Source organism: Caloenas nicobarica, chromosome 2, assembly GCF_036013445.1.
Source record: "Caloenas nicobarica isolate bCalNic1 chromosome 2, bCalNic1.hap1, whole genome shotgun sequence".
NCBI lineage: Eukaryota > Metazoa > Chordata > Aves > Columbiformes > Columbidae > Caloenas > Caloenas nicobarica.
Genome location: NC_088246.1, coordinates 141,966,139 through 141,993,505, shown reverse-complemented (window position 1 = coordinate 141,993,505; position 27,367 = coordinate 141,966,139). Strand labels below are relative to the sequence as shown.

At 39.3% G+C, this 27,367-nt stretch overlaps 1 protein-coding gene across 1 annotated transcript in view; it reads left to right on the top strand.

Moving 5' to 3' along the window:
* STK3 (serine/threonine kinase 3) overlaps positions 1–17,625 on the top strand; it is a 133,279-nt gene extending 115,654 nt beyond the window's left edge. The window contains exon 11 of the mRNA XM_065628800.1: positions 14,379–17,625. Coding sequence (XP_065484872.1) covers positions 14,379–14,537 — 159 coding nt within the window. The 3' untranslated portion in view covers positions 14,538–17,625. The remainder of the gene's footprint in view (positions 1–14,378) is intronic.
* Positions 17,626–27,367: the final 9,742 nt, after the last annotated feature.

The following is a 27,367-nucleotide window of genomic DNA, read 5'->3' as shown; positions in this document are numbered from 1 at the left end:
ACATTTATTATACAGTGCAGTAGTGGATTGACCTACAGGAAAATAGATCTCTACATTTGAATTCCTTCGTAACTTCCTAAGTCAATTGTTAGTTCCTTCTGCTGGAGGGAATTTTAGAAAACCATGTAGAACTGGCAGCAATTTAGCTATTACTGTAATCTGGTTTTGAGGACTTTTAACTGTTTATGTCGTGCAACAGTGCAGCAGTATTGTTATAAGCGAGAGATGTAAAAAAAAAAAAAAAAACCTACAACATCGAAACAAGTTTCTGTCATAATCTCTGCTGAATTTTTATGTAACGTGTTTTAGTTTTCTTAGAGATTTCAACTAAATCTGCATGTAACTTCTGTTGGAGAACACTGGCAGGATGCCACTTAACTACCTTTTTTATTTCCCTGCCTTATCTGCCCTTTTCTATTTCTCCACCTTTTTATAATTCTGTCCATGAACTTGTTTGTGCCTAAAATTTTTCTTAAGGCTAGTGCTGACACAACTTGTTCTATTCTTATCTGTTTCTATGGCATTTCATCCTTTATTGCTCTGTATTTTCTTACATGATTTTCTATGGTTGTCATGGCAACAATAAATAGCAAATTTGTCAATTTTCAAGCAATATTGCTTTCGAAATTTTGCATGATATTAAATGGTTGAGCAAGAGGTGAAATATTTTCAGCATAGTTACGCTAATGAATAAGATTATTTAAATTACCTTGTAGTTTTGCAATGCTGCTGCTTCTAGGCAAGGTGTTATGCACTGTGATGCTAATGGGAGAGTATAAATAGAATACATTTGTGGAAGCAGGAGAAATTGTTAAACGACTGAAACTATGCCTTTGCTGTTATTCTAATGGCCAGGATCTGGTAAACACGACTGGCATTCTAGCAGCAGCATCATCAACCAGGTTAGTGGGCATTTAGCTCATAATTACCAGGATTCCCTGTGCAATACAGACCATCAGATGGCATAAGTACAAACTCCCGGAATGAAATATGCTTGGAAATATTAATGTTAAAAACAACAGAATGAAGTCTTTCTCTCAGGTTGTGTTTAAAGCAAGAGGAGATTGATGGAGGAAAGAGAAATGTGGTTTGAGATTGAAATGGGTGAGGATTGCAAGAATCCAATAATTCTGTGGATGTCTAAAGTCAGAATCACTAATAAAAATGGAAGCAACCAAAAATTATTTACCCAGAACTGATGGACCAGGTCCACAGGAGGTTTTTTGTATACAACATGATCATGTTACTACTTTAAAATACCTCTTCATATATTTTGAAATCATTGCTTGCATTCATTGTGCCCTTTAATAGAGCCTTTGGTGAACTTGACATTCACTGTAACTGAATAAGTTGAGAAGATAAATTCTTTTTTGTTTCCTCTACTGTGTTTGATTTTACAGCATTGCGAAGTCTTGCGACATACACAGTACTTGTAATTTCAACAGTGTGCACGTGTGTGTGTGAGAGAGACTAAGTAGGAATATTATAATGAAAACATCACCTTTTCAGTGCTGTCAGAAAAACCAACAAAACATTGCCTTCTTCATGTCTATAGCATTCTTAAATTGTTAGTGTAGCTCTTCTTATGATAGGATGCTGGGACATCTAGTCTTGGATTACACTCTGATTTCAGACCATAAAGCTGCAAGGTCTCCTTCCAGCTGTGTCAGCAGCGTGCAATTCTCAAAGACAGTAAGCAGAAAAAGAGGGATTTTCTCCCCAGTCCAGACACAGAATCACAGAATGTCAGGGATTGGAAGGAACCTCAAAAGATCATCTAGTCCAATCCCCCTGCCGGAGCAGGAACACCCAGATGAGGTTACACAGGAGGCGTCCAGGCGGGTTTTGAATGTCTCCAGAGAAGGAGAATCCACAACCCCCCTGGGCAGCCTGTTCCAGTGTTCCGTCACCCTCACTGTGAAGAAATTTCTTCTCATATTTAAGTGGAACCTCTTGTGTTCCAGTTGGTACCCACTGCCCCTTGTCTTATCATTGGTTGTCACTGAGAAGAGCCTGACTCTATCCTCATGACACTCACCCTTTACATATTTATAAAATTAACGAGGTCGCCCCTCAGTCTCCTCTTCTCCAAGCTAAAGAGCCCCAGCTCCCTCAGCCTTTCCTCATAAGGGAAATGCTCCACTCCCTTAATCATCTTTGTGGCTCTGCGCTGGACTGAGCTGACAGTTTATTTCTTCGGGGAGAAAAGAATTGGCTAGTCAGTCCACTGTTCAATATGTGTGGTAGTTCAGTAGGGCAGTTTGTATTGAAAGCCCAGTCACCAGTAGAATCTACCCAGAAAATCATTTGAGTTTCCCCATGAAAATATGTCTTTGTTTCAGGTGGAAAAGGAAGAGGAGACCAGTGTTGAGGACCCTTTCAATTATTACCTTTCTATGGTTCTTAGGATTTGTTGCTCTATGTTAATAGCAGTTTTTAAACTACTTGATATGGTCCTGCTTTCTGCTTGTGACAGGATATAAGCAATATAAAGATATTAACGAAAATTTTTTCCTGCATCCTTCCGCCACATGAGGTGAATTTCATTAGCATTAGTTCAAGAATGTATGCTATATTTTTATATGAGTGCCATTTTTCTTCAACAGTGAGTCCTAACGTCCCCATCCAGACATGTGCAATAACTAGATCAAGAAGTCATCAATGTGCGTTGCCAAATTTGTGTTTCATATATAGAAACTCCAGGACAGATATGCAATCTTTTTGACACTGAGCCTGTTTCCCTGCATTTGCTTGTGCTCATGCTTTTGTATCAGATCTGTTGATGATGAGGGAGTTGTTCACACACCCTCCCTATTCTGCCAAACTTTGAACAATGACACTTAATATATGACCAGTCTCATTAATTTGTACTTTCTGTCTCTTGAGTGTTAAGTCTTTGAATGCAGATACCATTCAAGCTGGGGAAAAGATGGTTCTGTAAGCAGAAACCCCAGTGATGCATTTTAAATAAATTGCAAGAGCATTTAATAACCTCTCTGTTTATATTCTTGTCTTTACATGGGAAAAACAGTACTCTGAAGATGGTCTTAACAATTGTACAGCTTTTACAAGGCACTGTAGATTGAAAAAAAATTTTCTTTGGCTTTTAATTACTTCTGAAAGTGCAGTTGCAAAACACATAATTCTGTTTAAATATGAGCCTGTGAGCTGTACAGCATTGACCGTGTTGAGCACAGATTTTGTTTGAGTACCAACACCTTGCATTTGAGGAATGCACTTGTCTGTCACATGTTTTCCTTTTTGTATGGTCTAGGAATGTGCTGGATGGATTGTTTGGCATGAGCTGGATCTTGATGGGAGCTGTCATTATTTCCTGCCCCGTTAGTTAGGGTTGGAAACAATATAGATGAGGCCCTTGGTTCTGCTTCAGTTTCCAAATCATGAATACTAGATCAATTTTAAAACCTAGGTTAAATTCCCAACAGTGTTTTTTCTGGAGAAGGATTTAGATTTGAAGTTAGAGACACTTGAACGTTACAGATATTCAAGTGCAGTATGTGTAGCATTTTCATTGTTGACATGCTATGCAATGAATAAGATTTTATAATTATTTTCCTTTATGGATTTTAAGTCTAGAAAGCTGACACATAATGGAAACCTAGATAGTCATGCAAGAGATTAATTGGAAAATCAGCAGCAAGGCCAGAAAGATTCTATTGGGACTTGGGTTGCATCATAAGAGTTTGCAGAGCTCATACCATTCCCTGGTTGACATAATTTACTCCAGAGATGCAGAAGTGGGCTAGTGAACACTATAAATTGGGACTGGGATTAATGAACAGTGTTGATACAAAAGCTTGCCCAGTACCTGTTCGCATTGAGCAATAAATCACAACCATATCTGCAAATTGTTATATGAAAAACCTAGTTAAAGAAACTAGTGTCGTTCTCTACTCTGTGGCCAAACAAATAGATCAAATGCTGCAGACCTTCCTAGGAGATAGTACTGTGAAGGTAGGAAAGAACTATGCAAATTTTTGGCTTGATCACATTAATGTTTGAGTCATAGGCAAAATATTTGATAATAAAATATTTCTTTGGCAAATGATTTTGGCAGTTCTAGACTCAGTAAATGAATATGCCACCGCGTCATTGAATCTTGTTCAATGAATAAATGGAATTTCTAAACTAATAGAGAGTGAACAGCACACTTTCCCTGGGATGGACTGAGTTTTAGAGAATACAGTTTGATTACGGTTAAGTGTACAGTTCAGCATTGAGATAACCTGGATTTTTTGTTCTGGTCTGGTTTTTTAGTTTAGTGTTGCTTTCAGTTGTATGTTGGTATGTGGGCTTCTTGATTGATGTGTTTTGATATAAATGATTGTCAATTATTATCTTGTTCTGTATTTTCCTACTTTCAGGATATTTCTTAGTATATTACTTGTAGTGAGAGTAGCCTACTACATGTCCGTAAAGGAAAAGATACCATATACTATTTGAAAGCTGCTAGCTAAGTGGTGCTGTTTGATAGATTATCCATATCTGTATTTTTTCACTTATTTTAGATCTAATTCAGTTTGGATTAGAAGCAAGACAGTAGCTGTCTGCTAGATTTAGACCATCATAAGGTGGATTTCATCAGGTTAATTAAAGATTATTTGATAGTCAGTGTTTATTTAAGTTCTGTTCACAAGTGTGGAGCTGGTGCATTTTTGTGAAAGAAAAACTAAATCCACTTTAATGAACCTGCAGAACTCTGTGGTATCTGTCTGATTGGTAGGATTTGTTAGATAAGACTTCATTAGAAGGCAGCATTAGGAAGAGTTAATAAACGATTGTTTAAGGGCTACTGGGAGCCCAAAGCTTTTAGCCGTGTCCACGCTTAGGAGAACTCGGAACCACATCAAACTGAATAGGTAGTCAAGCAGTTCCAGGAGGGGAAAAAAGCTTTCCAAAAAATGATTGGGGAAGAAATGAAGACAATTTGAGAAACTACAGATTGAGACAAATTCCTTAAAAGCCAGCAATGCTTCTGTTAAATCTTAAAGTTGTACAGAAAATGAGCCAGGGTGCTGTCTAGCAAAGATGTAGCCTGGCCTGGGGGAGAGCTGCTGCCCCCGGTCGCTGCAGGGCTCTGGGCAGCACCCGCTGCTGTGTGTTGCTGCCCGAACTCAGGCCAGCTTGGCTGCCCCGCTCCCTCTCCACAGCCTTCCTGAGCCCGGGATCTCTTCTCCTCCCCGCTGGGACGGACAGCAAGTTCCACCTCACTGCTTAGCCCTGCCTTAGCTCCGGTGCTGCATCCACATTCTGCTCTTTCTGAGGTTTTGCAGGCCTCTCTCAGCTTATGTCTCGGTTTTACTGTCCTTTTGCTGTCTTTGCTGTATTTTCTTCCTTCTCCCAGGGATTAAGAAAGCCGGCATTTGTTGCCTATAAATTGCCCAAAGTTTCTGGCCTATAGGATTTTTCCTGTCCATCCTGTGCCAAAAGGGGCTGAACCCCTTCTTCTCTTGTACCTGACTACCAGAATGCTTTCTGCATGAAATAAAACCCAGCAAGCAGTACATCTGTCATTTTTCCATTTATTAAAGATGATGTATTATTTTCCTAGATCCTTTATGAATTGGCTGTTTTAAACTGAACTGAGTTTTCTTCCTTTAAAGACTATAACTCAGTCAAGGTTGCTCAGCAAATAAGATATACATTTGCGTGTGCGTTTTGAATCGGGGGCTTGTCTCTCCTCCAACAGACTTTTCCTGTTAGGAAAATTTAGTTTTGTTGTATCCGTTTTTGTTTTAGTTTTTGAGTATCAACATTTTGTACATCTAAGAAACCTGAGATTCACTTGTATTGCTCCTCACTAGGACACTCAGGTTTCAGGTGTAAGGCTTAAAATCCTTCTAGCTTCTTCCATCATTCTTCAGGTTAAACATTTATCTGGCTCTGGTTTTAACTTCAAGGTTATTTCTGTGTATGCAAGTATCTTGTTGTATCATGACTCATTATTCAATGAGTTTCCATTTTTCTTTCTACTTTTAAAATAATCTTAAATGGAACTATTGAAGAAAAATAGCTTTAAATGACGTGATTATCTATTTCATGAACTTGTAGATTTTAATACAGCTTTCTTTTTACCTTAGGACTTCTATTTCATGTTACTTATGTCTTTAACGTTACTTTTCAATATAGATTTGCATTTACAAAATACTTTAGCAAAATGGGGAACATATTTCATTTTTAATTTTATCTTTAGGATGTTTGGGGTTCTTAATGTTTTTATTTTTTAAAATGGCTCTCAGCCCAAATAGTTTATATGTTTGTTCTTAATATAGCTTGCATTTACATTTCATCAATTGCATTACATAGAATTTTACAAAAATGTAATACCGTTTATTTTCTGAACATTTAAAAAATAATCCTCTCATGGAAGAGTTAGATGTCAAGGAGGCAGTGCCTTAACTTGAGAAGGCTTTTGAATGTGAAGGTAACGTTTTGATTCATATAGCTGAATGCCGTTTGCTGCAATGTGATACTCCAGGGCACTGTAATGGCCCCGCTGATAGCTGAGCTCTTTATGAAGGACAAATAAAAGCACTTGCCCTGGAGAGCTACAGATTAATAGAGATAAAACGCTGACCTTTTGATACTACTTACTTAGTATGCTAAGAGCTCTAGCTAAAGAATTAATTTTCATTTTAAAACTTTATATCTTTGCTTGATAATATTTGAAAAGGTGCTCGGGAGTTCTTTGTTAGTTTGTTTTTAATTTCCATGCTTTTTTTTCCTCCAAAAGCAGGAAGGGCTGGGGGGGAATCTTGTGTATTTTTAGAACAGGTGTGATAGCTGTTTTGCTACCAGCACCGTGTGGGTATATTTGCAATCAGGTTTAAATAGCATGGGAAGTATCCAGGTGGAGTGTTTTTCCTAAGCTTTAGATTATTTACTCTGTTGGGAGCTCCAATAAACACAGTATTCTTCAGGGCTAACTGTACCATTAAGCTTGAGATGCCTGGTATAGAAAATGACAGTATATAAAAAAACCAGCAAGGTCTTCTCTAAGGTATTTCAAACTGTGAATTTTTGCCTGTGATACTCTGAAAGTAATTTTAAAAAATGTCTGTGATGGATGATGCAATTCTAAAGAGAAGGTGATAGCAAATTAAAGTGTCGTGATTCAGTATTCACAGTTGTAAGCATGTGATGTAACAATACACTTTCTGTAAATGATATAGGAAAGAGGGAATGGTAGGATTTTCTTCTGTACACTATTAAAATTAAATTTCTTTATTAAATTTGTTATCAGACATTAAAGATTTGATCTCAAAGGTGCTTATTAATGGATGTTTCCTAGCTGCCAGGTTTTTGAGATACATTGCTTACAGTTTATTTCCCTGCATTCATATTCTACTATGTTGGTTTTGTGAAAATTATATACCTCACAACAACATGAACATCAGCCTCTCTAGCGGGTAAGAACAAAGTAAATGATATTTGAACTGCTTAGGATATGATAAAGCATTAATACACAGTACATGACTGGTTCTGTCAGGAACTGGATAAAATTGCAACATGCAAGAGAGAGCATTATTGCTAATTTTACACTGCATTTCACAATGAGCTGTGCTGTTCTTTAGATTTCAGTTCCTGTAGTCAGGATTGCCCATTAAAGTTTTTGGCTACTAGATTTTTTTTTTCCTGAACTTTTTAGCCTTTTTAATTGCAGAAATGTTTAGATTCTAGCTGCCTCCTCATGACACAGAAATGAAAAGGGAAATAAAAAGACATCTCCCTCCACCTAAAAACCTGTTATTTTAGGAATCTAATTTTTAAGGGTAATTTAATGAAGATGAAGGACCCAGGTCATGATTTTTGAATTTTAGGATTGTCAGTACTTAATGTGCACAAAGGAGAGCCCTGGGCAGTATTCAACAAACGTAGGCAAATGATAGTATGCACTTAATGCTATAGAAAACTCTTTTTTTTCCTTTGACGATTTGCTATTGAAGTGTAACTTTCTAGAGCTGAAAATTGTTGATGGTAGTGACTTAGATTTAGCTGTGTTAAAATGATGTACAGTTTTAATGTCTGAGCAGAGAGAATTCTACTAGTGAAAACAGGAATTAATCATGGGACATTTATATACAATTTTATCCCTCAAAAGACTTTTAAAAATTACATAAAGTTCTCCATCTTTCATTTTCTGTTAGTGCTGTGTGCTTATTTTACCCACCAAAATGTTTAAAATAACTGCAGTCCTGTGGAATGAACTTTAGCTTTTGAAAGTTAGGTTGTCAGTCCTTCTCTGTCATTAATTGTCAAAAATAATGATAGTAAATTAGGTCCTTTTTATATTTGTATAACTCCATGTTTTGTGTTTTGGAATAAGACGACTTGCTCTTCAGAGAGCCTGAAACAAATGCTCTCGCTCCATCCCGTGTCCATGTTTGTTTTCTTGTGATTTTCCCCCCGTAGTGCCAGCCGGGGTGGGGATGGCAGCGGGTCGGAGCTCTGTGGTGTCGGAGGCGGCTCATCCATCGCCTGGCACTGCGTGTGCAAGCTCAGCGCGGTTTGCTCTGCCAGCACAGGACACACAGTTCTCCCCTCCTGGCCGCACGGGAGCAGCCGGACAGATGACTGTAGCTGCGGAGTATTTATTTCCTTGCGTACAGAATTTTTAGTTTGAATTTTTAGACCAAAAAAGTCAGTCAGAAAGGCCCACCTTGTACCTTTTGGATCCTGACTCAAGTCTAACTTTTTATGTTAGTAAAAAGGAGTTTGAAATCATTAGTGGAGCTCATTCCATAAGAGAAAACTCTGCTCAGCAGAGGGAACAGCTGGAAAGAAGGAGTTTCTCTTACCTGAGGCCACTAACAACACGAAACAATCCAAGGCATGCACGGTTAAATCTTAGAAAGTGCTATAGGCGACCCACTTTTGCAATTGCCGTAGAAAATTATTGTTGTTAGCCATTCTGTTGATAGTTCGTATTGTAGGAATTGCTAGCAGATGGGAAAATAGATGACTCAGAATACAGTATTAACAATCCATATTTTTTTAATCAAAGGCTTCTAATAAGGCATGTAGCGTCCGTAAGATTCATTTAAGTAGTTGCTAGGAAGAATTTGTTTTTTCAAGTAAACACAGCAAACTTGATACAGATTATTTTTTGATTGAATATATTTTCTTAACAACTTAAACCCTGAAAATACATTTGCTTGTTTTCGTTGCACCAGCTTAATGGCAGTATTCCATAATTTAGTTTGATAGACTGGGGTTTGAGATGGTAACTCATGCATTATAGAATTACTAATGGAATCTAATTTTATCATATTGAAAACATCACAGGCCTAGAGCTTTTATTTACCTCTGTTAGCTGTCAAGGGTGGATTAAGATTCTAGTGTGCTACATCCACGAAAACTTTGGCATTCGCCCCTTGAAAAATTTGGATGGCTACGGATATGTGCTGGCCAAGTGCAGCTAATGAGTTTCAGCCTGTTTTCCAGACCCCTTTCCCTAAATCTGTGGACTGCAAACACCACCAGGTATCTCTGATGCATGTCCTTCCTCCTGACTCCTGTGCTGGCCACAGGTGGAAGCCGGTAGTCAGGATTTGCATTGTACCCTTTGACTTGATGGCTTCTGAGAGTCCATTTTTGGTTGAACTTCATGTTATTCCTTCTCAGCTTATTGCTAATAGAACTCGGGTCTGTAGATAGTAGCGCATATATATTTTCCAAGTACCTATTTTGGTCTGAATTTTCGTCAATATTATTTGACCAGGGTTGCAAACAAAATATATAAGGTATGTTGTGGGACCTCCTGCAGGCAGAAGTTATATTGACTGCAATTAATTATTCTTTGGTTTGCTGAAAATACTGATCTAAATAAAGCTAGTCTATCTGGGATGCAAGAAGTGAGACTGAAAGACTGAAAAAGTAAAAATTGTTACATTTCCCTTGCTGAAGTTTGGTTCTGGGAGATGATTGCATCAGTAAGTGAGGAAAGAATTCCTTGCATGTCACCGTTTGAAGGCATGTAGAAAGAGCAGTCGACCTAAAACCGGTATTGATGAGAATAACGATGTTTTCTCCATAGGAAATATTCTTCTGATGGAATGTTAAGCTGCACTATAATCCACCAGCCTCGTATGATAACGCTGGATTTTGTTTTCTTCAGCTACAAAACTTAATCATTGCTGCTTAAAAACTCAGATAAGAGTGATTAGCAACAGCTCCTGCTGCCTCCACACGATGGGAGCACACCTGTCTCAGGAGCACTTGTAGCTCTGACCTGTGCTCTCATCACAACTGGATCATTTCAGACCTGGAGCTGCCCCAACTTTGAGATTTTTACTGTATCCCAGCTTAATGAGGATGGTCATATCAAGAAGAGCTTGCTAACGATTCTTTATCTGTTCTGCTGCTTTTTAACTTCTGCATATACCCCTTCGTGGAAAAGTCTCTAACCCCATTAAGAATAAGGTGGCAAATGATCCAGGAGGAGGTAAACATTTGATATTCCATTTGCTAAAAGTTTGAGATAAGGTGCACCAGGTTTCCACACTTACTGATCTCCTAAGTGTGTGGCTGGGTTCCCTTTTCAAAAGATTATAAACTGAAAATCAGAGTTCCATTAAAGGGTTAGCTATATTTTCTTTCTTTGCTGGTTGTCCCAGCTCGAGTTGGTGCTGCTGAAAAGACCTTCTGCCACTGGAAGCTCAGGCTGATGGAGCTCCTTTCTGCATGGGCCTCTTTCTTCTGCTGGGATGTCCTCCTGCATCAGGGAGAGGAGAGGGCAGAGGCAGGAGCCGCTGCCCTCACCGCAGTGCTGGCAGCTCACCCCGCGATGGGGACCACTGGCTGGGCTCTTCGTAGGCAAAGTCAACTGCCTGTGCTCTAGCAAAGCAAAGTGGAGAATTTCAGTGGGGCTTCTTTGGGTGTGACCGTCATGAGCATCCATCAGCTTGTAGAAGAAGTTATTCAATGTTATTTGGCTCTGGAGATGGTTTTGTTTTGGTTTTTTTTCCTTGCTTCCCTTATACGCTGTACCACTCTTTAGTGATTACATTAAGAACCCTTCTGTACGTACCTATTTTTTTTTTTTTACTGGACAACCGAGTATGCGTATCCATTCTAAAAAACTATTTGTGTGTGTAAAACAGATGCACGCATTTTCCAAATATTACTGAATGTAAATGATAGATTCATGGTGTTGTAAATTGGAATTTGGACTGTTATTGCATTCCCTAACCTGTGTGATTACCCAGTGATCTGAAGAGTCCTGGTGAAGGCAGATGCTTTCATCAGAAACTCCATTCACTGGAGACTTCTGACTTGGAGATGGCTCATCTGGACACTAATTGCTGTCTGTTGTGTGATTGGGGCTGTTTGATCTCCAAAAGGATGTAATTGATTCTGCTATTTGGAGCGGCAGAAATTGAACTATCTACTGTTATCAGACAAATACTATCCTGATTACTGAACTGCTGCAGTTTACAGCTTTTAAAAAGCTATCAAAATATAATTTAAAGCCTTTTTGAATTCCTGTAGCTTGCACAGCTGAATGCTCTTTTCCCATTAATGCTGGTAGCCCTAGTAGTTACACCAACAAAGTGAGAAATTATTTATGGCAGTTTCACTTGCAAACAGTTTGCAGTTAAAGTGAGATTGCTGAGCTCTATCACTTTAAGAATTCGAATCAAAATATTTATCATGCAGGGGAATAAATTACATAGATATAATTAAGTGTCATGTTCAAGTTATTTTGGCACATCTTATTTGATATATTTGCTGTTGCATTCAGCATTTAGGATTTCGCAGACTTCAGGCTTCGCTAGGTGATGTCTATAGCACAGACAAAGTCAAGAAAAAATATTTGGAAATTTACCAAGGACACCTGTATGTCCATGGACACACACATACACATCCTGGAGTCAGCTGTGGCTTTTAGACATGCTTAAGTGGTTTTCTGCAGTACACAGAGCCCTCTGAGTGTTCCTACCTAATCCAGCATCTGATGTCAGATAGGTGGGACCTTCACAGCCCTGTTTTCAGTTTCTTAGTGTCCCTGTTTTCTGTCATTTACTTCCTTTGAATGTCCTGAGCATCAGCTGTTCATACAGATGAGTACTGTGGCTCCCTGGGTGACATGGCTGAGATAATTCTGAACGATTCTTCTTCTTTGGATTTAACGATTCATTCTCTTTATATTTTAATTTCCACCCATCTGTCTTTGATCCTTAAAGAATATTTAATTCTGTTTGCTGGCTCTGTTTCTTGATTGAAATTTAAATGAAAACTCACTCGTCACATTCTTCTCTGACAATTTATGAAAAAATGTTTTTCAGTGCAGAATAATCGTGCGATTGCATCAGTTGGAGTCTATTCTGTGCTGTTTCAGCCTGATGTCTACAGTGGTGGCTGAGAGGGAATAGATGGCTGCCCAGGCCAGCCCAGAGTGGGTAGGACACTTCATCCATGGCCATTCTCACAAAACACTCACACGAGGTTATTCACAGTGCCTTCCTTAGTCTCTCTGCTGGTCCATCGAGCCCCAAATATATTCCTCCTCTCACACGTGATATGGAATGCAGCTGTATTGCTGCTGTCATCTATGCTGTGTTGGGATCAGTTAAATGGGAGAATTGGCACTGTCGTCTCTTCTCATTATGCTGCAAATCTCTCTGGCGCTTCACTCTTCTAAAATAATATCTCCACAGAAAAGTGTCTCTTGTGCCAGTTTCATTTACCAATGGGCTACAAATGAAAGAGAATGGTGGAGTTTTTTTTAATCTTTTCTTTCTCTGAAAATTGAAAGGTGTGTTTATGCAAAATTCTTGGTGACTAAGGAATTATGATTCCTTTCCCCCATCCTTTCTTCCGTATATTAAATGGGAGAAATATAATAAACTAGATTATGTTTAATTCCTTGGGAGGCAACTCTTTCCCTCCTAAGAAACAAAAGGTGTCATTTGTGCTCGGGAGAGACAGACATTGCTGATGAGCTACTGAGCGCATCTGAGGTCCCTGAAGCTCATACAGGTCTAAGGATCTTTGGTCCTGGAAAACGGTTTGACATCTGGGGTTTAATTCTTATCTTCATTAGGAATCTTGTGGTTAAAATGACATTGCATGAAAATGTGCATCTTTTTCTGTATGTTCTTCTCTGTATTTCTGCTCTGCACTCCCTCTTTATTATGACTTTACGTTATTACTATGTACAATGTAGTCTATTAGTAGAAGTCATAATGCTGGGGTTTGGACTGTATGTAGCAATATGTTTTGGCAATTTATATGCGTCAGATACTGATAAAAATAAAGATCAAAAGTGGTATTTCATTCTTCAGGGAAAACAGATCAGGCTGTGTTGATGGAAGACTGCCCTAGATTCATGAAGGAAGTATTGACTCATTAGTAGGTTGATTCAGAAAATGTTGTGTGGTGTTTTTTTTTTTTCTTTTTTCTTTTTTTTCTTTTTTTTTTTCCCCCTGAGTTAGGTGGAATGCTTGTTTGCAATGTCAGAATATTTGCAAACAAAATATAGATTATCTCTTTCCTCGGATGAAATTATTTGTGCTATTTGTAATATGTTGATGTTTTTCACACTCGGTGAAGAGTAATTGGCACATAGGCAATTCTGACAAGAGAGAAACGCAGAGAGGCACTAGACTTCATCAGGAGAAAAATACTCAGGAACATATTTCAGATGTGGATCCTTCCCTGCAATAGCAGGTGGGGCAGTTGTGCCTGACATACCCCAGTACCTGCCAAGACTCCAACCTTCATTTGAGCAGCCAGCAAGCCAGCGAAGCAATTTACTTGTGATGTGACCCCTTGATTTTAACAAATGAAATATAATGAACTGTTTAACACTGTGAGAAAATATTTTTAGAAAGAAAAGAGGTTGGTCAAAGGTTAAGTCCCTCCCATGAATTCAGGAAATTATTTCATGTATTATTTAAGTACTCTGTTAGCAATTTGCTTTGACTAGTTCTGGCAGCAATCTGTTGAGTAAGATGGGTGCCTTTCAGACTTCCAGAAGAGACTGAAGTTCAGTAAGAAGTATTTGATTAAGCAATGCAATTTATATACATGAATATAATTGTGTATACTGTAACAGGCTTTTTTCCAGCCTAATGAATTAAATTCCAGCCCTATATTTATTTGCAATCTATTTGCAGGTTTGCAAAGTGATTATTTTTGAACCTAAATGTACTCTGTGTGTTTCCATTTTCATATGCTTAAATTATTTACTGTGGAGCATACTAAGGCTTTTGGTTATATAAACAGTTATGTGTGTGTATTCATACACTCAAAGTGTGTAAGAACACCGCAACTGTAAATTAAAGGATTATGAAAGGTGGTGGCTTCATTTTTGTTATAAACAGCTTGGGTTTTTTTGTTTGCTTATTTTACAGTTAAAGAATCTGAGTTTAGAAGAATTACAGATGCGATTGAAGGCTTTGGATCCTATGATGGAACGAGAAATTGAGGAGCTTCGTCAGAGGTACACTGCGAAGAGGCAACCTATCCTAGATGCGATGGACGCAAAGAAACGGAGGCAACAAAATTTCTGAGTTTGTTTTCCTTTCAGAGATTATACTATGAGTCAGTGTGGACACTGGTAACTTTCTGAGTCTGAAGGAATTTGGTTATGAGTTTTCAAAAACCCAATCTTTTGAATTTTCCTTCAGAACCAATGACAATTGGAGCAGTGAAAGAACATACATATGGTGTTCTGCATAGACAGCACAACACATTGCCATTTGTCTGTATTTTCAAATGTTTAATGTAATAGAAGTTTAATCTGTAACTTCCCAATCTTTTTCAGGTGTATAGTGGTTACGTGGTGTTGTACATTAGGAGTTGTGTTTTGGAGCACCTGGAACGATTTCTCGATTGTGCAACACTACAGAGCCTTATGTTGCAATATATTTTCCTCCCACTTAGTAGCATATTTATTATGTAGTCTTTGATTATCCTATTTATTTTATGCCTGTTTTCTTTTTTTATTAGGAAGTACTAGGATAATATTGTGGAAAGCAGAGCCAGATTAGATAAAATTGGTATTGTAGTGTTAATGAAAAGAAACTCACCACTGTATTATCTTTTAAAACTCCAATTTGAGCAAGCATCCCAATTCAGGACAGCACTTGAACATGTATCCAGCCCATTCTTATCAGTGGGATTTAAGCATAAAATAAGGAATAGGCACATGTTTTTATGCTCTCCTGAATCAGGGACCGTGGCTGTAGTTGAGCAATACAGTTGTTACACCACAGAGCATTCTTTTAGAGAGTATTTCTGTCATTTTTACGCACACTTAATGATGTCTCATTAAACAAGAAAACAAGTGCCTAATCAGTTTTGATTTTTCTGTTATTTGGGAGAAGCAATACTTGCAGTCACTTCAGTGCAAATTTCCAATTGCTATTGCAATTCAGACCAGTATAAACCTCAATTTTGCACCATAGTTTTATAATGAAGTAACAGCTACACTTCTTGGATATGTTTTTTGGTTCATTTAATTTTTTATCACTGTTTTGAGGGGAATTATTGATGGTTTGGCTTTTGTTTTGTTTCACATTATAGATACGAAAGGATAGTAATTTAAAAACCAAAGAAAATAAATTGAATACTTACATCTAATAAGTACTGAAAAGAAGCGATGTTTTGCAGTCCTGTGAGGGTTTTGTCCTGCAATCACTAAACATTCAAAATTCCTGTTGTCTTCTCTGGTAGATTTTGGGGAATCAGAAATGCAAGGCCAAGCTCTTCATATGTTTTACAAGTTCTGTCTGGTCTATATCGTGGGATATCTAGTAGGTAGAATTTACAACATTGCGAGAAATATTTCAGACTTAGCAGAAAACATGATCCACTCTGAACAATCTACTGTGTTCTCTATTGATATCTTTACTATTGTTGCCTTTTGTGTAAATAACTTTACTGTGACAGTCATACTTCTTTAAACAATACAGCTGAAAAGATCTTTACATTCAGCCTTCAGCTGTTAAACTTTTAATGGTGACTACTGTATGGGCATCTTCTGTTCAGTGTTTTCTGGAAGTTAGTAATCATCTCATACCTCTTAGCATTTACCGTCATCAGACATGGACCACTTGGACAGAACAGTGCAGTTTTTTGAATGGGTGCATTATATCATAAAGCTTAAGCAAAAGGAAAACAAAAGTTTTTACAAGATCAGCAGAGTGCAGCTGTGCTGGGACCAGGACCTGGGTTTGAGCTGTGTACAGACGTGTTGCCACTGTCATTCTGTGTGTGTGTTTGTGTTCACACCACGCTCTAATGTGTAAATTTTAACTGTGATTGTTGGAACATCCTTACCCTCAACTCTCTTCATATTTCTTAAAGTAATGATCATCCCTTTTGAAAAAGCAAAAACACGGAAGATACATAAAAATTACTTTGGGCAAGATAAAATTCACCTGGTAGTCTTAAACCTCACTTTTATACAATGAAATGATGTAAAGTAAAAAAAGGTATAATCATATCACTGTGTCATTAGATTATAATCATAAAGCAGCAAAAAATAACATCTCCAACCTCCCCCTATTAGTATGGTTCTTATTTATTTTAAATGAATTTCTAAATCTTGAACTTTCTGTTCTCAAAACCTCAAAGGTGTGTGTGTGCATACATACATTTGTGTAGGTATATACACAAGTATGTGCGTATCTATCTATATATATAATAAAAAATATAAAATATTAAATATATCTAAATCATCAGGAGAGGAACCTAACTTGCCTTTTCTTGGTGTGCCTTTTAAGCAAAGTGTCATTCTCTGGACATTCTTGCTTGCATCATTAGCAGCTTCCTTTTCCCTTACTCTCTTAAACTTTTCCCACCAAAAGTAAGACTTTGATTTTGAATAATGTGGCTTTTCAGTGTAATAGACAATGTAATAAAATGATCACAATTTCCATATTTTTTGTATTCTGAAAACTTTAGTAATGCAGTGCACTAAGTATGAATTGCTCATCGAGAGGGACTCCAGTAAAAGGCCATTTTAGACTAGAGCTGTTGCAGTCTGACATCTGAAAGGTACCAGAAGATAAAGCATGTCCTTGCTTCACTCCTGATCTGTCTGCATAGAAACAACTCAAATCCTGTGCACATGCGTGCACGCAGGTATAGATTATACATGCAAAAGAAAAATCTGAAAGCCATGGAATAAAATAAAAATGTAAACAAGTGAAAAATAGCCTCTGAGGTACCATAAACTGGGTATATATAGGACGTTTGTGACCAAAGAATACTTTCACCAATTAATATGAGATTAGTAATGTTGCCCTTCTGATATGGTGCATGTCAGTCTAAGAGCTGTCTTTGGCTTCAGAAGCTAGTGCATCAGGCTCTATTTTTTCTTCTGTTTATATAAATGAGTCAAATCCTTCATGTAGATGAGTACACATCTCTGCTGGAGGGTGAGCATCTCTGTAAAGGTAAGCTGGTAGTACAATAAATAAGACATTTTAAAAGCAAGCCTTGCAGGAAATCTGATAGAACTACTGACAAGTTAACCTTCAGTAAGATTTATCCAAGCAATTTCTCGTTTTCTTCTGACTTTGTATGTTTAGGTTTAGTAAGTAAAAAAAAAAAAAAAGATAAATCATTACTTATTACTAAACATTTGTAATAAAAGCTAATTTTTCATGTATAATTGTCGTCTTGTTGTTCATTCTAACTGAAGCTAAATTATGTTAATAGTAGCCATTAATGTTCATTTCCACAGTCATCGCTCATGCTTTTATTTCCTTTCTATAATACTGTGAGCCCAGCTGTGAGTGCAGAAAACCACATCTCTCAAAGTCAGCTCTGGAAGGGATTTTTCCAGCTCAAGACATTGCTACAAGCTCTAGAATTCTGAAGAGTATCAGGGCAGTCCAAGGACAGAAATCCACAATAGTTGGTGGAAGTCCCTCTCCCTGTAATCTAAGATTGCTAAAGGCCGAATCCTGAGAGCTGAGCACCACCCCAATATGCTGGAGTTCTTTATAGAGACCCTTTACTTGGAAGTACTAGTGGATATTGGCAGCTTTAGCTACTCCTTTGATTTTTCTAGTGTAATGAGAACAACGATAAGTAATGGATAGGCTTAACTAGGAAAAGCAAATACATTTAATGTCTCAAATTTGAGTCCATAGCAGATTTCTGATTTTTTAAAAAATGTTTCTCTGAGAATTGGCCCACAAAGACCCTTTAATAAAAGGGACTTAGGAACAAAACTACTTAGTGAGCTACATTATGTTTGAACTGACAAAATTCTACTGCTAATCTGAATTAATCTGACAATTATTGGATATTATAGTTATTTACTTTTATTTACATTAAAGAACAGCTTACCTGTATTTGCTCAGATAAATTCAGGTGAGAGTGCACAGTGGCTTGAACCCGTTCACTGGGTTGAACTTCCAAATATAAATATGGCTCACGGTGAGTGAGTCTGTGTGCAAGTACACGAGAGCCGTAGTCACCATGAACAGACGCTGGTGTTTCACTGCAGAATGTAGAGATGTACATCTTCTGTAAAGCACTTTGTGTGCACGCTGCTTCATCAGTGTGATATGGTCAGGGTTCCATTTTCTTTTTGAATGTATAAGTGGTTACAAAACTAATCAAAATGACCTCATGATGTGAGGAAGTCTTTATTTCTTTGCATTCATAAATATTAAGGGCTCCAGCTTGCTGTGGCATTTCTTTCTGTACTTCTAAAGGCGATGATGGATGTTCAGTAATACCATACAGCTGGCTGGGATATTGGCTCTGGGATGTTTCTATAGCAGGCTGTGGTGCAGCAGTGTTGTGCCCACTATTGCCAGTAAAGCCTTGGAGAAGACCGGTCCTGGGTAGCGCATGGTGCATCTCACTTTCGTGTTGTGCCAGGTGAAGTTATGGCTTCATCTTCTGGGGGAAAGGCAAAATTACATTAGTGGTTCAGTATGAGGTCATTAAGTTGCACTTGGGAACTTGCCCTATTAAGTTTATTTTAAAACACTTTTTCACAAAATGTATTTCTGTATTTGGTGTATTCATTATGGGAAGGGACTAGCATTTACATGGTGTGCTCTCATCCTTTTTCTCTGTTGTGTTTTAATTTGTTAGGGTTTTTTAAGAATACTTGAGGATTACCCATATTTTGCTGCTTCTCTCCCCCCTCCTCAGGAAGATGAATGTGGGCACTACTTTTAAGAGCATCCCCTGAGCCAAGTGTTCTTGGGACATTGTGCACAAAGGCAAATGTCAGCAACAGCTTTTATTCTCCTCTATTCAGCGATCACCGAAGTAAAGTCTCAGCTGGCCTATTTTCCCTCAATTTGAAAATACGGGATGTTCAGCTGCTAACCAAGTCTTCCTATTTCAGAATATTTGTTAGTTCCCAGATGAGATACTAGGTACTTTTTTGCATTGCTTGCTTCACAAGTTCCTCAGGATAGCCTCATGCTTAGATTCACTAGGCCTTAGAGAGTCTTCTAGGGTAGTGAAGGGCTATATTTGTCACAGAAACAAGAAGAAATAATTAAAAAAAAATCTGTAGGGAGAAAAGAAAAAGCACATGGTACTTGCAGCTGGCCAGGTTTCTGATAAAGCTAACTGTGGATGTGAGGAAAAAAAGAAGTGTTGGCTGACAAAAGCAAAACAGGTAGTCACCTGTGTATCTTGCTGCTCTACGTTGCTGTTTCACATCTGATTTTCTTCCATCCATGTTTGTCTTTTATATTTTTGCTTTATTCAGTTGCCACTTTTAAAGATAGAAATTTTATTATTTTTAAAATTGTATAAATGGAAACTTACCATAATAGTGCCAAGTAAATAAACATGGGGGGAAAAAAAAGGCAAAGTCACTGAAAGGGTGGTGTTTTTACTCCTCCTTTTCTCTCCAGCTCCTTTCTGGGGTCATGGAGGGTTTTGGCTGCAGATGACATTTGTCTCTGCATGGAGAGCATTTCTGTGCGCTAACCCTGGGCAGACATGGATGGACATGATACCGTAAATCAGGTATCAGAGGTGGTTTTATCAAGAGGGCTGAAAGAGCTGTGTCCCTGCTCAGGATGTTGTGTAGGTGCTGTGCCCTGCTGACAACCACTGTCCCTGTCCCACCCTCCTCCTCCTCTCCCTCCCTGCTATAGCGGCGGCACCAAGCTGTTGATCGGCGTCCGGGCAGCACTGTGCTCAAACCCATGCCTGTGGTCTAGGAAGCCTTGCAGGAGCCAGCTCCTTCTCTCAGGGACAGGGACAGGCTGCAGTGACAAATGGCTTTTGATGCAGCTTTGCTTTGTTGGCAGGACTGCAGCGTGGCTGTGGCCCCCAGTGCAGTGCAGGCATGCCCGGACCAAGGGGTCTGAAAATCACGTTTGACTCTTGGAAAGGAAGAAGTTCCTCGTGTCCGTTTTTATATTGATGTACAAAAAATGTTTAGTGGCCTTTAGGAAATTATCTCAGTGCAGTGGAAGGGTCTGTGTAATGGCACCAGCTAAAGATGGCTCTGTGCCCTACGCCAGGACATTTCTTAGGCCAGTAGTGCTCTGCCTTGGCCTCCCAAGTTTTTACCGTAGGCACCGGATGTAGCTTTGCTGGAAGTGACGGTGGGAGCAGGACGTTTGGACGTGCTGTAGGCAACCGACCAGAGCTCTTGCCTGGTGCTGGTACTTGGTCAGCGCAGCGAAAATTCAGAGGGATAAACTGGGCAGCAAGCAGGGAGCTGCCTGGAGCCAGCCAGCAGGAAAGCATTGGAAGGAATAAACGAATCTGATTCTGGGCTCAGATGCTGGTTTTATGTCTATCACAATGGGGGCAAATGTTAATGGCATTTACTTGTGCATTGCAAACCCCAGTGACCTTCTTTAGGTGTCACAACTTCAGAAATGAAATTTGTAAATATACGTGGCCACATGCTAATGTATCTGGATATATTTTTCTCTGTGAAATTAAGGAAACCGTTATGTTCTTTACTGAAAACCTGGTCTCCCTGTGGATATTTCTTCTGAGGCCAGACATTCTATATTACAGTGCCTCTCCCTAGCCAACTTCCAGGGAGAAACGTAGCCCTCCTGGTCCTGTTTCTCCCCTCAGGGACAGTATTGGAGCTGTGGAGGATCATCGTTCTTCAGCTGTACACAGGTGTGCGCGGGCACACACACAAACACACCCCTCTACCTCTTCTTTGTCCATTTGTTCCCTTGGTGTTGCTGAAAGGACCAATGCAGGGAAGATGCTATGGCCCTCAGATGTTTCTAACACCACATTTCCCCTCTTCAGATCTCTCTGCTGCTTTGCACTCCTGGGCTTCCAGAGCCTGCATGGTTACTGTTAAGGAAAAACTCACAGCCAATACATCAAAGAGGGAGACCAAAAGCTTTTGATTTGATTTATCTGACACTAAGCCTTTAGTGTGATGCATCAATTGATATTTCATTTTTATTACAGTACGATGGGGTATACAGGCTTAGCAGCAAGAGGTGTCCTTTTGATCTCTCATTGCACATGAAAACAGGTGTCATAGTCCAGAGATTATGGAGGTCAGAGATTATTTGAAGAAGGATTAAGCAGAGTTACCATTTTTCTTAGCAACCATATCCAAAAGCATGAGATTCTTTTTAAAATGCAGGCCTTATTTCAGTCTGTAGATGTCATGTTTATTTGTTATATACCAATTTTCCTTGCTGAAACTGTGGAAGACTAGAATTTTTCAAACTGTTTTGTATTGAAAAATGCAGAAACAAATCAAACTCTGTACTTTAATAAAGTAACTTTTTCTGAATCTCCTAAAATCTGGGGAAAATTTTGTTTTGTTTTTCCTGTTAGTTGATCTTTACAGAATAAAGTTCTTGAGACCATCCAGAAAATAATGAGGTAACTGTGTTAATATTCAACACTGCACTGATTTATATGCATGTATAATTGCTTAATCCAAACCTGATTTACCTCTGAAAAGTGAACTGAAGTCTCTAATGCAGTAAGTATTGGTTCAGTATTTCAATGAATACAGCTGAAATATTCCTCTCACTCATTCCAAGAGTCTCTCTGATCCCGTTAGAAACTCTAAAACAACCAAAAGTAGTTTGGTAACCCACTATGGGTATGTGCTAGGAAATGCTGATGGGCTATACACCTGTTGTATTTTTTCAGCAACCTGTCCTGCTAAGCAAGCGCATCCACCACCGATTCCTCAGCTTTTCCAGAAATACATTAGCTTTTTGGGCTGTTTATATTCCACAATGTAATGTGGCTGAAATCGATGGGAATAGTGTTGTATTAGATTCGATAAACCTATTTCTCTTAGGTAGTGTAATTATAACTCTTGTTGACATCCAGATGTTTAAACAGCCCCCAAATATGTAATTATTGGGATAAATAAGGAACTGAGGATTTCTAGGATCACAGAACCAGCAACACAGTAGCCCTGCATCCCAACAATTTATGCAAATTTATTACAAGTGTGAGTGTAAGTTTGAAGCCTTTTAAATGTAGTTAACATTGATTTATTGAGCCCATCAGCCAACACAATTTTTATACATCTCAGTGCTTATCTCCAGTTCCTGCCTCCACAAAAAGCACAACAGTTGGGTACTATCTTGCAGCTGAAGCAGGAGGAGGTTCTGTTGGCAAAGTGGCTAATATTTTATTTTGCAGACAGATGCTGAAGTGTTTAGTTCAGCTCTTTGCTCTAGGGCAAGGAACAACAATTCAGGCATATTTAAGAAGAGATTACTGCTGTGTTTCTGCACCGTCTTCCAGCTTCTGTCCTGATCTGTGGAAATGAGGCTGCTCAGGGCTGAATGGGCTCTGTGCTGCAGACCCAACTGGCTGCTGTGTCCCCTCATCACAGCAAGTGACACAAGCTGCAGGGCCCTGCTTTCCCAAAATACCATGAGGCCGCCAACCTGTTTAGAGAACAGACATTTTGCAAAAGGAAAGCACATTTTTGATGTGTTATCTTTTGCCGTGCTTGGGAAAACATAACCTATGGAGGTGCTGTCCCTTGATCTGGAGTGCATGGGCACTGGTACAATAGAAATAAATTAAAATTTCCTTGGTAATTAAATGGCTGGTCATTAAAGGGGCTATGCTAGAGTGTCAATGTTCAGAACATTTCCTAGAAAGGGAAAGAACATGCATTTCAAAAATAGCATAGTAATTTAAAAGAATAACTTTCACTGAACATTGGTGGGATTGACATTCCCAAGGTAGGAACTCCAACCACTCATTTTGCTGTGTTATGGCCCCACCACGTCACTCGTTCATCATATGTCCTGGGGACTGCAGGAACAGCCACGTCAGGGTACAGCAAACAGAGAGGGTGACGCAAGAGGTACAGGAATTAAGATGGGCAGAGCAGTGGCTGCTGGAAAGAAAACTGTGATGTTTGAGTACCACTGGTCTTCCAAATGTGATTAAAAGTTTTCTTCGAAGGTCGACAGTGTAATCAGTGGAACAGTCTGCTGAGAACTACACAGATGTGCACCACGCAGAGCACCTGCACACATGGTGACCACCAGCAGATGTTGGACCGTGCATCTGAAAGCGGGCAGCTCTCTTGGAGTTCTTCAGATGTATAGAAGAAATTGGCAGATTTATAGCAGACTTTGTCCAATCCCCAAGAATCTAAGTCCTGTTTATTTCTGAACAGGGTTCAGTGAGAAGCCAAACCCCATTGGTGCCCTGAAATTAAAAAAAAGGATGCAAGGTGCCGATGCTGCTTCTACACTTCTGTGAAGCTGAAGTGTTGGATTTGTGCCACCACCGCCTCTAGCCAGATGCCTGCGTTTATCCAAGTGAGCACTGATGTGATTTAGGGTTGTGTGTAACGGGTGAGGCGATGTCAGGCAAACAAATTTCTGCAGTGTCCAGTGGGAGATCAGTTTGAGTCTCAGCACCTGTGGAACTATTCTCCACCCTTTTTACTAGCAGGAGAAATAAATTCTAGAGCCAGAGCAATGTCACACTACCTTGGCAAACACTTTCTAGACTGTTTGGAGGTTGCCTCTTCCAGATGACAACCCATAATTTTATATATGAGAGGTGAAGAGATCCACAATCCTTAACGAGGGTGATGTTTCTTAATAAACCCAACTGTTGCTGTGAAGGCACAGACATGACAGCTGTCTCTGAAGCAACTAAGTAGAGAACTGTTGCTTTGAATAATCTATTGTCTGTTGTTGTATTGTTAACCTAATACATTATTCTCAGGTAAGAAGCATAATCTTTTTTTTTTTCAAAAAAAAAAAAAGCAGCAGAATCAGTAAAAGATGCTTCAGAAGCTGGATGGGAATATTCTTCTAGCCCTGTGTAAATAGTGGGGAACTTGAAAATAAGTTACAGGAGATCAAACTAATTTCTGATGTAACTTAAAGGGGAACCAGTGCATAAATTGGGAAAAACCAAACCAACCAAACAAAACACACAACAACAACAAAACTAACAACAAACAAACAAACAAAACCCACCCAAAACAAACAAACAAAAACACACACAAAAAAACCCAACCAAACAAAAAAAACCCCAAAACCACAAAAAAAAACATGACGAGAAAAGAATAGAAGAATAGTTCTGGCACAACACGTCCCCAAGGGATATGAGTGGTGACTGTGGGTTGAAGGTTGTTTGAATGTACCATCAAAAGTAAAGTCAGGAACATTGCGAGAGGAAACGAGTAACTCACACAGCAAGAGCAGTGACTCCAGGGGCTTTCTGCTGCTTACGTGTGCATAGCTGGGGCCTCTAAGGATGGGGGCTGTTTTGAGGAAATTGAAAAGTCATGTCAAGTTGATTTAGCACTTACAAGTGCTATTGGTATGTTGCTTAGTCTCTAATCTGTGAGGTAGAGAACAAGAAGTTTGTGCTATTCGCTCAACTAAAAAAGGTGGGTTCCCCACCACCACCACCAATTTAGATCATTTCTAAAAACAGAAGTCTAGCCTGGCGTATATGTTTAAAAGAAACCTACCTTCCCAATGAGATCCAAGCTTCTCTTTGATTAAAATATATACCCAGAATATCCTGAAACTTAAATCAATTCTTAATCTCTGGTGAAACATACTTTTTAATGCATTTAATTTCCATTTTGTGGCACAAAGCTGAGTTCTTCAGTGTGTTACATACTACTGGGACAAGAAACACAGTACAAAGAGCACCAGATACAGTAGTTCCCTGCAGTCTCATAAAGTCCTGTACAAAAAGGTACAAATACTGGAGGTATTGAAGTTGGAAAATTCAAGACAAAGTTCTTTGTTTTTAAGTTCGCAATATGAAGTAGCTCATGCTGTATATAATATGTGAGGAAAAAAACAGTCTGCTTTCAAAACGGATAAAATAGCCTGCAGGGAAAGAGAGAATTTGCAACTGATGAAAGCAAGTGAATAATAAACCAGGCAATCATATAAAATCTGAAAATACATGAAAAGCTTAATCACAGTCTATATATAGATTTTACATCTCAGGAAAATAAGGTAACATATTGCTTCTCAAGGACATCTCCAACTCTCAAGATAGCCCAGAGTTGTACTAGAAATCAAGATTCTCTTACAGTTTATTCCTGGCAATAAAGTAAGTTGCCTCATTTGAAATATTACCATAATCCTCATTTAAGCAATTCAAAGCTCTCAGCTGAAAGAGTCACAGCAGCGTTTTCCCTGGTGCCAGGAAGGTGACAGCCACAAGGCAGGAGGACCACACGCCAGCTGCAATGTTCTTCATTAAATGGCACGTCCATAGTAAGCAGATTTCTGACCACAACAATTTTCAAGTTTCAGACACTGAAGAAAGCAGCCAATTAGTCCTCTCATCCTTCATTTCTGACCTGCTGTTTTATAGAAGTGAAGATGCCCTGCTCTTACCAAACAGAGGGTCCTCAGGGGTCCATAATAGGATCAGTACTGTTTAATGTCTTCATCAATGACATAGGCAGTGGAATCAAGAGCACTCTCAGCAAGTTTGTGGATGACACCAAACTGAGTGGTGCAGTTGACACACCTGAGGGATGGGATGCCATCCAGAGGGACCTGGACAAGCTCAAGAAGTGGCCCCTCTGAGGTTCAACAAGGCCAAGTGCAAGGTCCTGCACCTGGGTCAGGGCAACCCCTGGTATCAATACAGCCTGGGGGATGAAGGGATGGAGAGCAGCCTGACTGAGAAGGACTTGGGGATACTGGTGGATGAAACATTGGACATGAGCCGGCAATGTGCGCTTGCAGCCCAGAAGGCCAATTGTATCCTGGGCTGCATCAAAAGGAGCGTGACCAGCAGGTCGAGGGAGGTGATTCTGCCCCTCTGCTCCGCTCTGGTGAGACCCCACCTGGAGTCCTGTGTCCAGCTCTGGAGCCCTCAGCACAGCAAAGACATGGACCTGCTGGAGAGGGGCCAGAGGAGGCCACAAAAATGATCAGAGGAGGTAATTGTATCCTGGGCCAGGCTGAGACAGTTGGGGCTGTTCAGCCTGGAGAAGAGAAGGCTCCTGGGAGACCTTATTGCAGCCTTTCAGTACTTAAAGGGGGATTATAAGAAAGATGGGGACAGACTTTTTAGCAGGGCCTGTTGTGGTAGGACAAAGGGTAACAGTTTGAAACTAAAAGAGGGGAGATTCAGGCTGGGCATGAGGAAGAAATTTTTTACCATGAGGGTGGTGAGACACTGTCCCAGGTTGCCCAGAGGGGTGGTAGATGCCCCATCCCTGGAGACATTCCAGGCCAGGCTGGACGGGGCTCTGAGCAACCTGACCTAGTTGCAGATGTCCCTGCTCATTGCAGGGGGTTGGACTAGATGAGCTTTGAAGGTCTCTTCCAACCCAAACCATTCTATGATTCTATGATTTAAGAAGTCTAGCAAAAGTACTGACTACTCAAAAAGTGCACCACCTCTTCTCCTCATGGAGGCTTTGGAGAGATTCAATTTTTCCTTCAAAGTGTAAACATTTTTCTGTAACTTTTATTTAATGAGAGCTGAGGATTCTCAGCATTTACTGGACTGAGCCCTAAAATAGAGGTTGCTTGATAAAATGTCAGGAAGGGTGTGCCTCATTCCTCTTTACCTAGATATTTTGGGGGAGCTAAGGCAACAACATTGCTTATATAAGAACTATTGTCATCCTCCTCAGTGAAAAATTCTGTTAGTCACAAGCAAATATTAAAACTGCTGTACAAAGTGATACAATACTGTACAATTCCAGCTCAAACAGATTAAATCTAAGCAGAAAGAATGCAGAAAAAAAGGCTACATCCCCTAGGCTGCTCAGGGGAACATGACTTGCACAAAAAAACCTAAAAGGAAGCTTGGCAGGTATAATCCTGTGAAAATAAGCGTGTAAAGGCATATGGTTGCTGTCTGTAAATACACTATGCATGCAAAAGTAAGACAAAAAATGAAATGTTTAAGCTAAAGAAGAGTG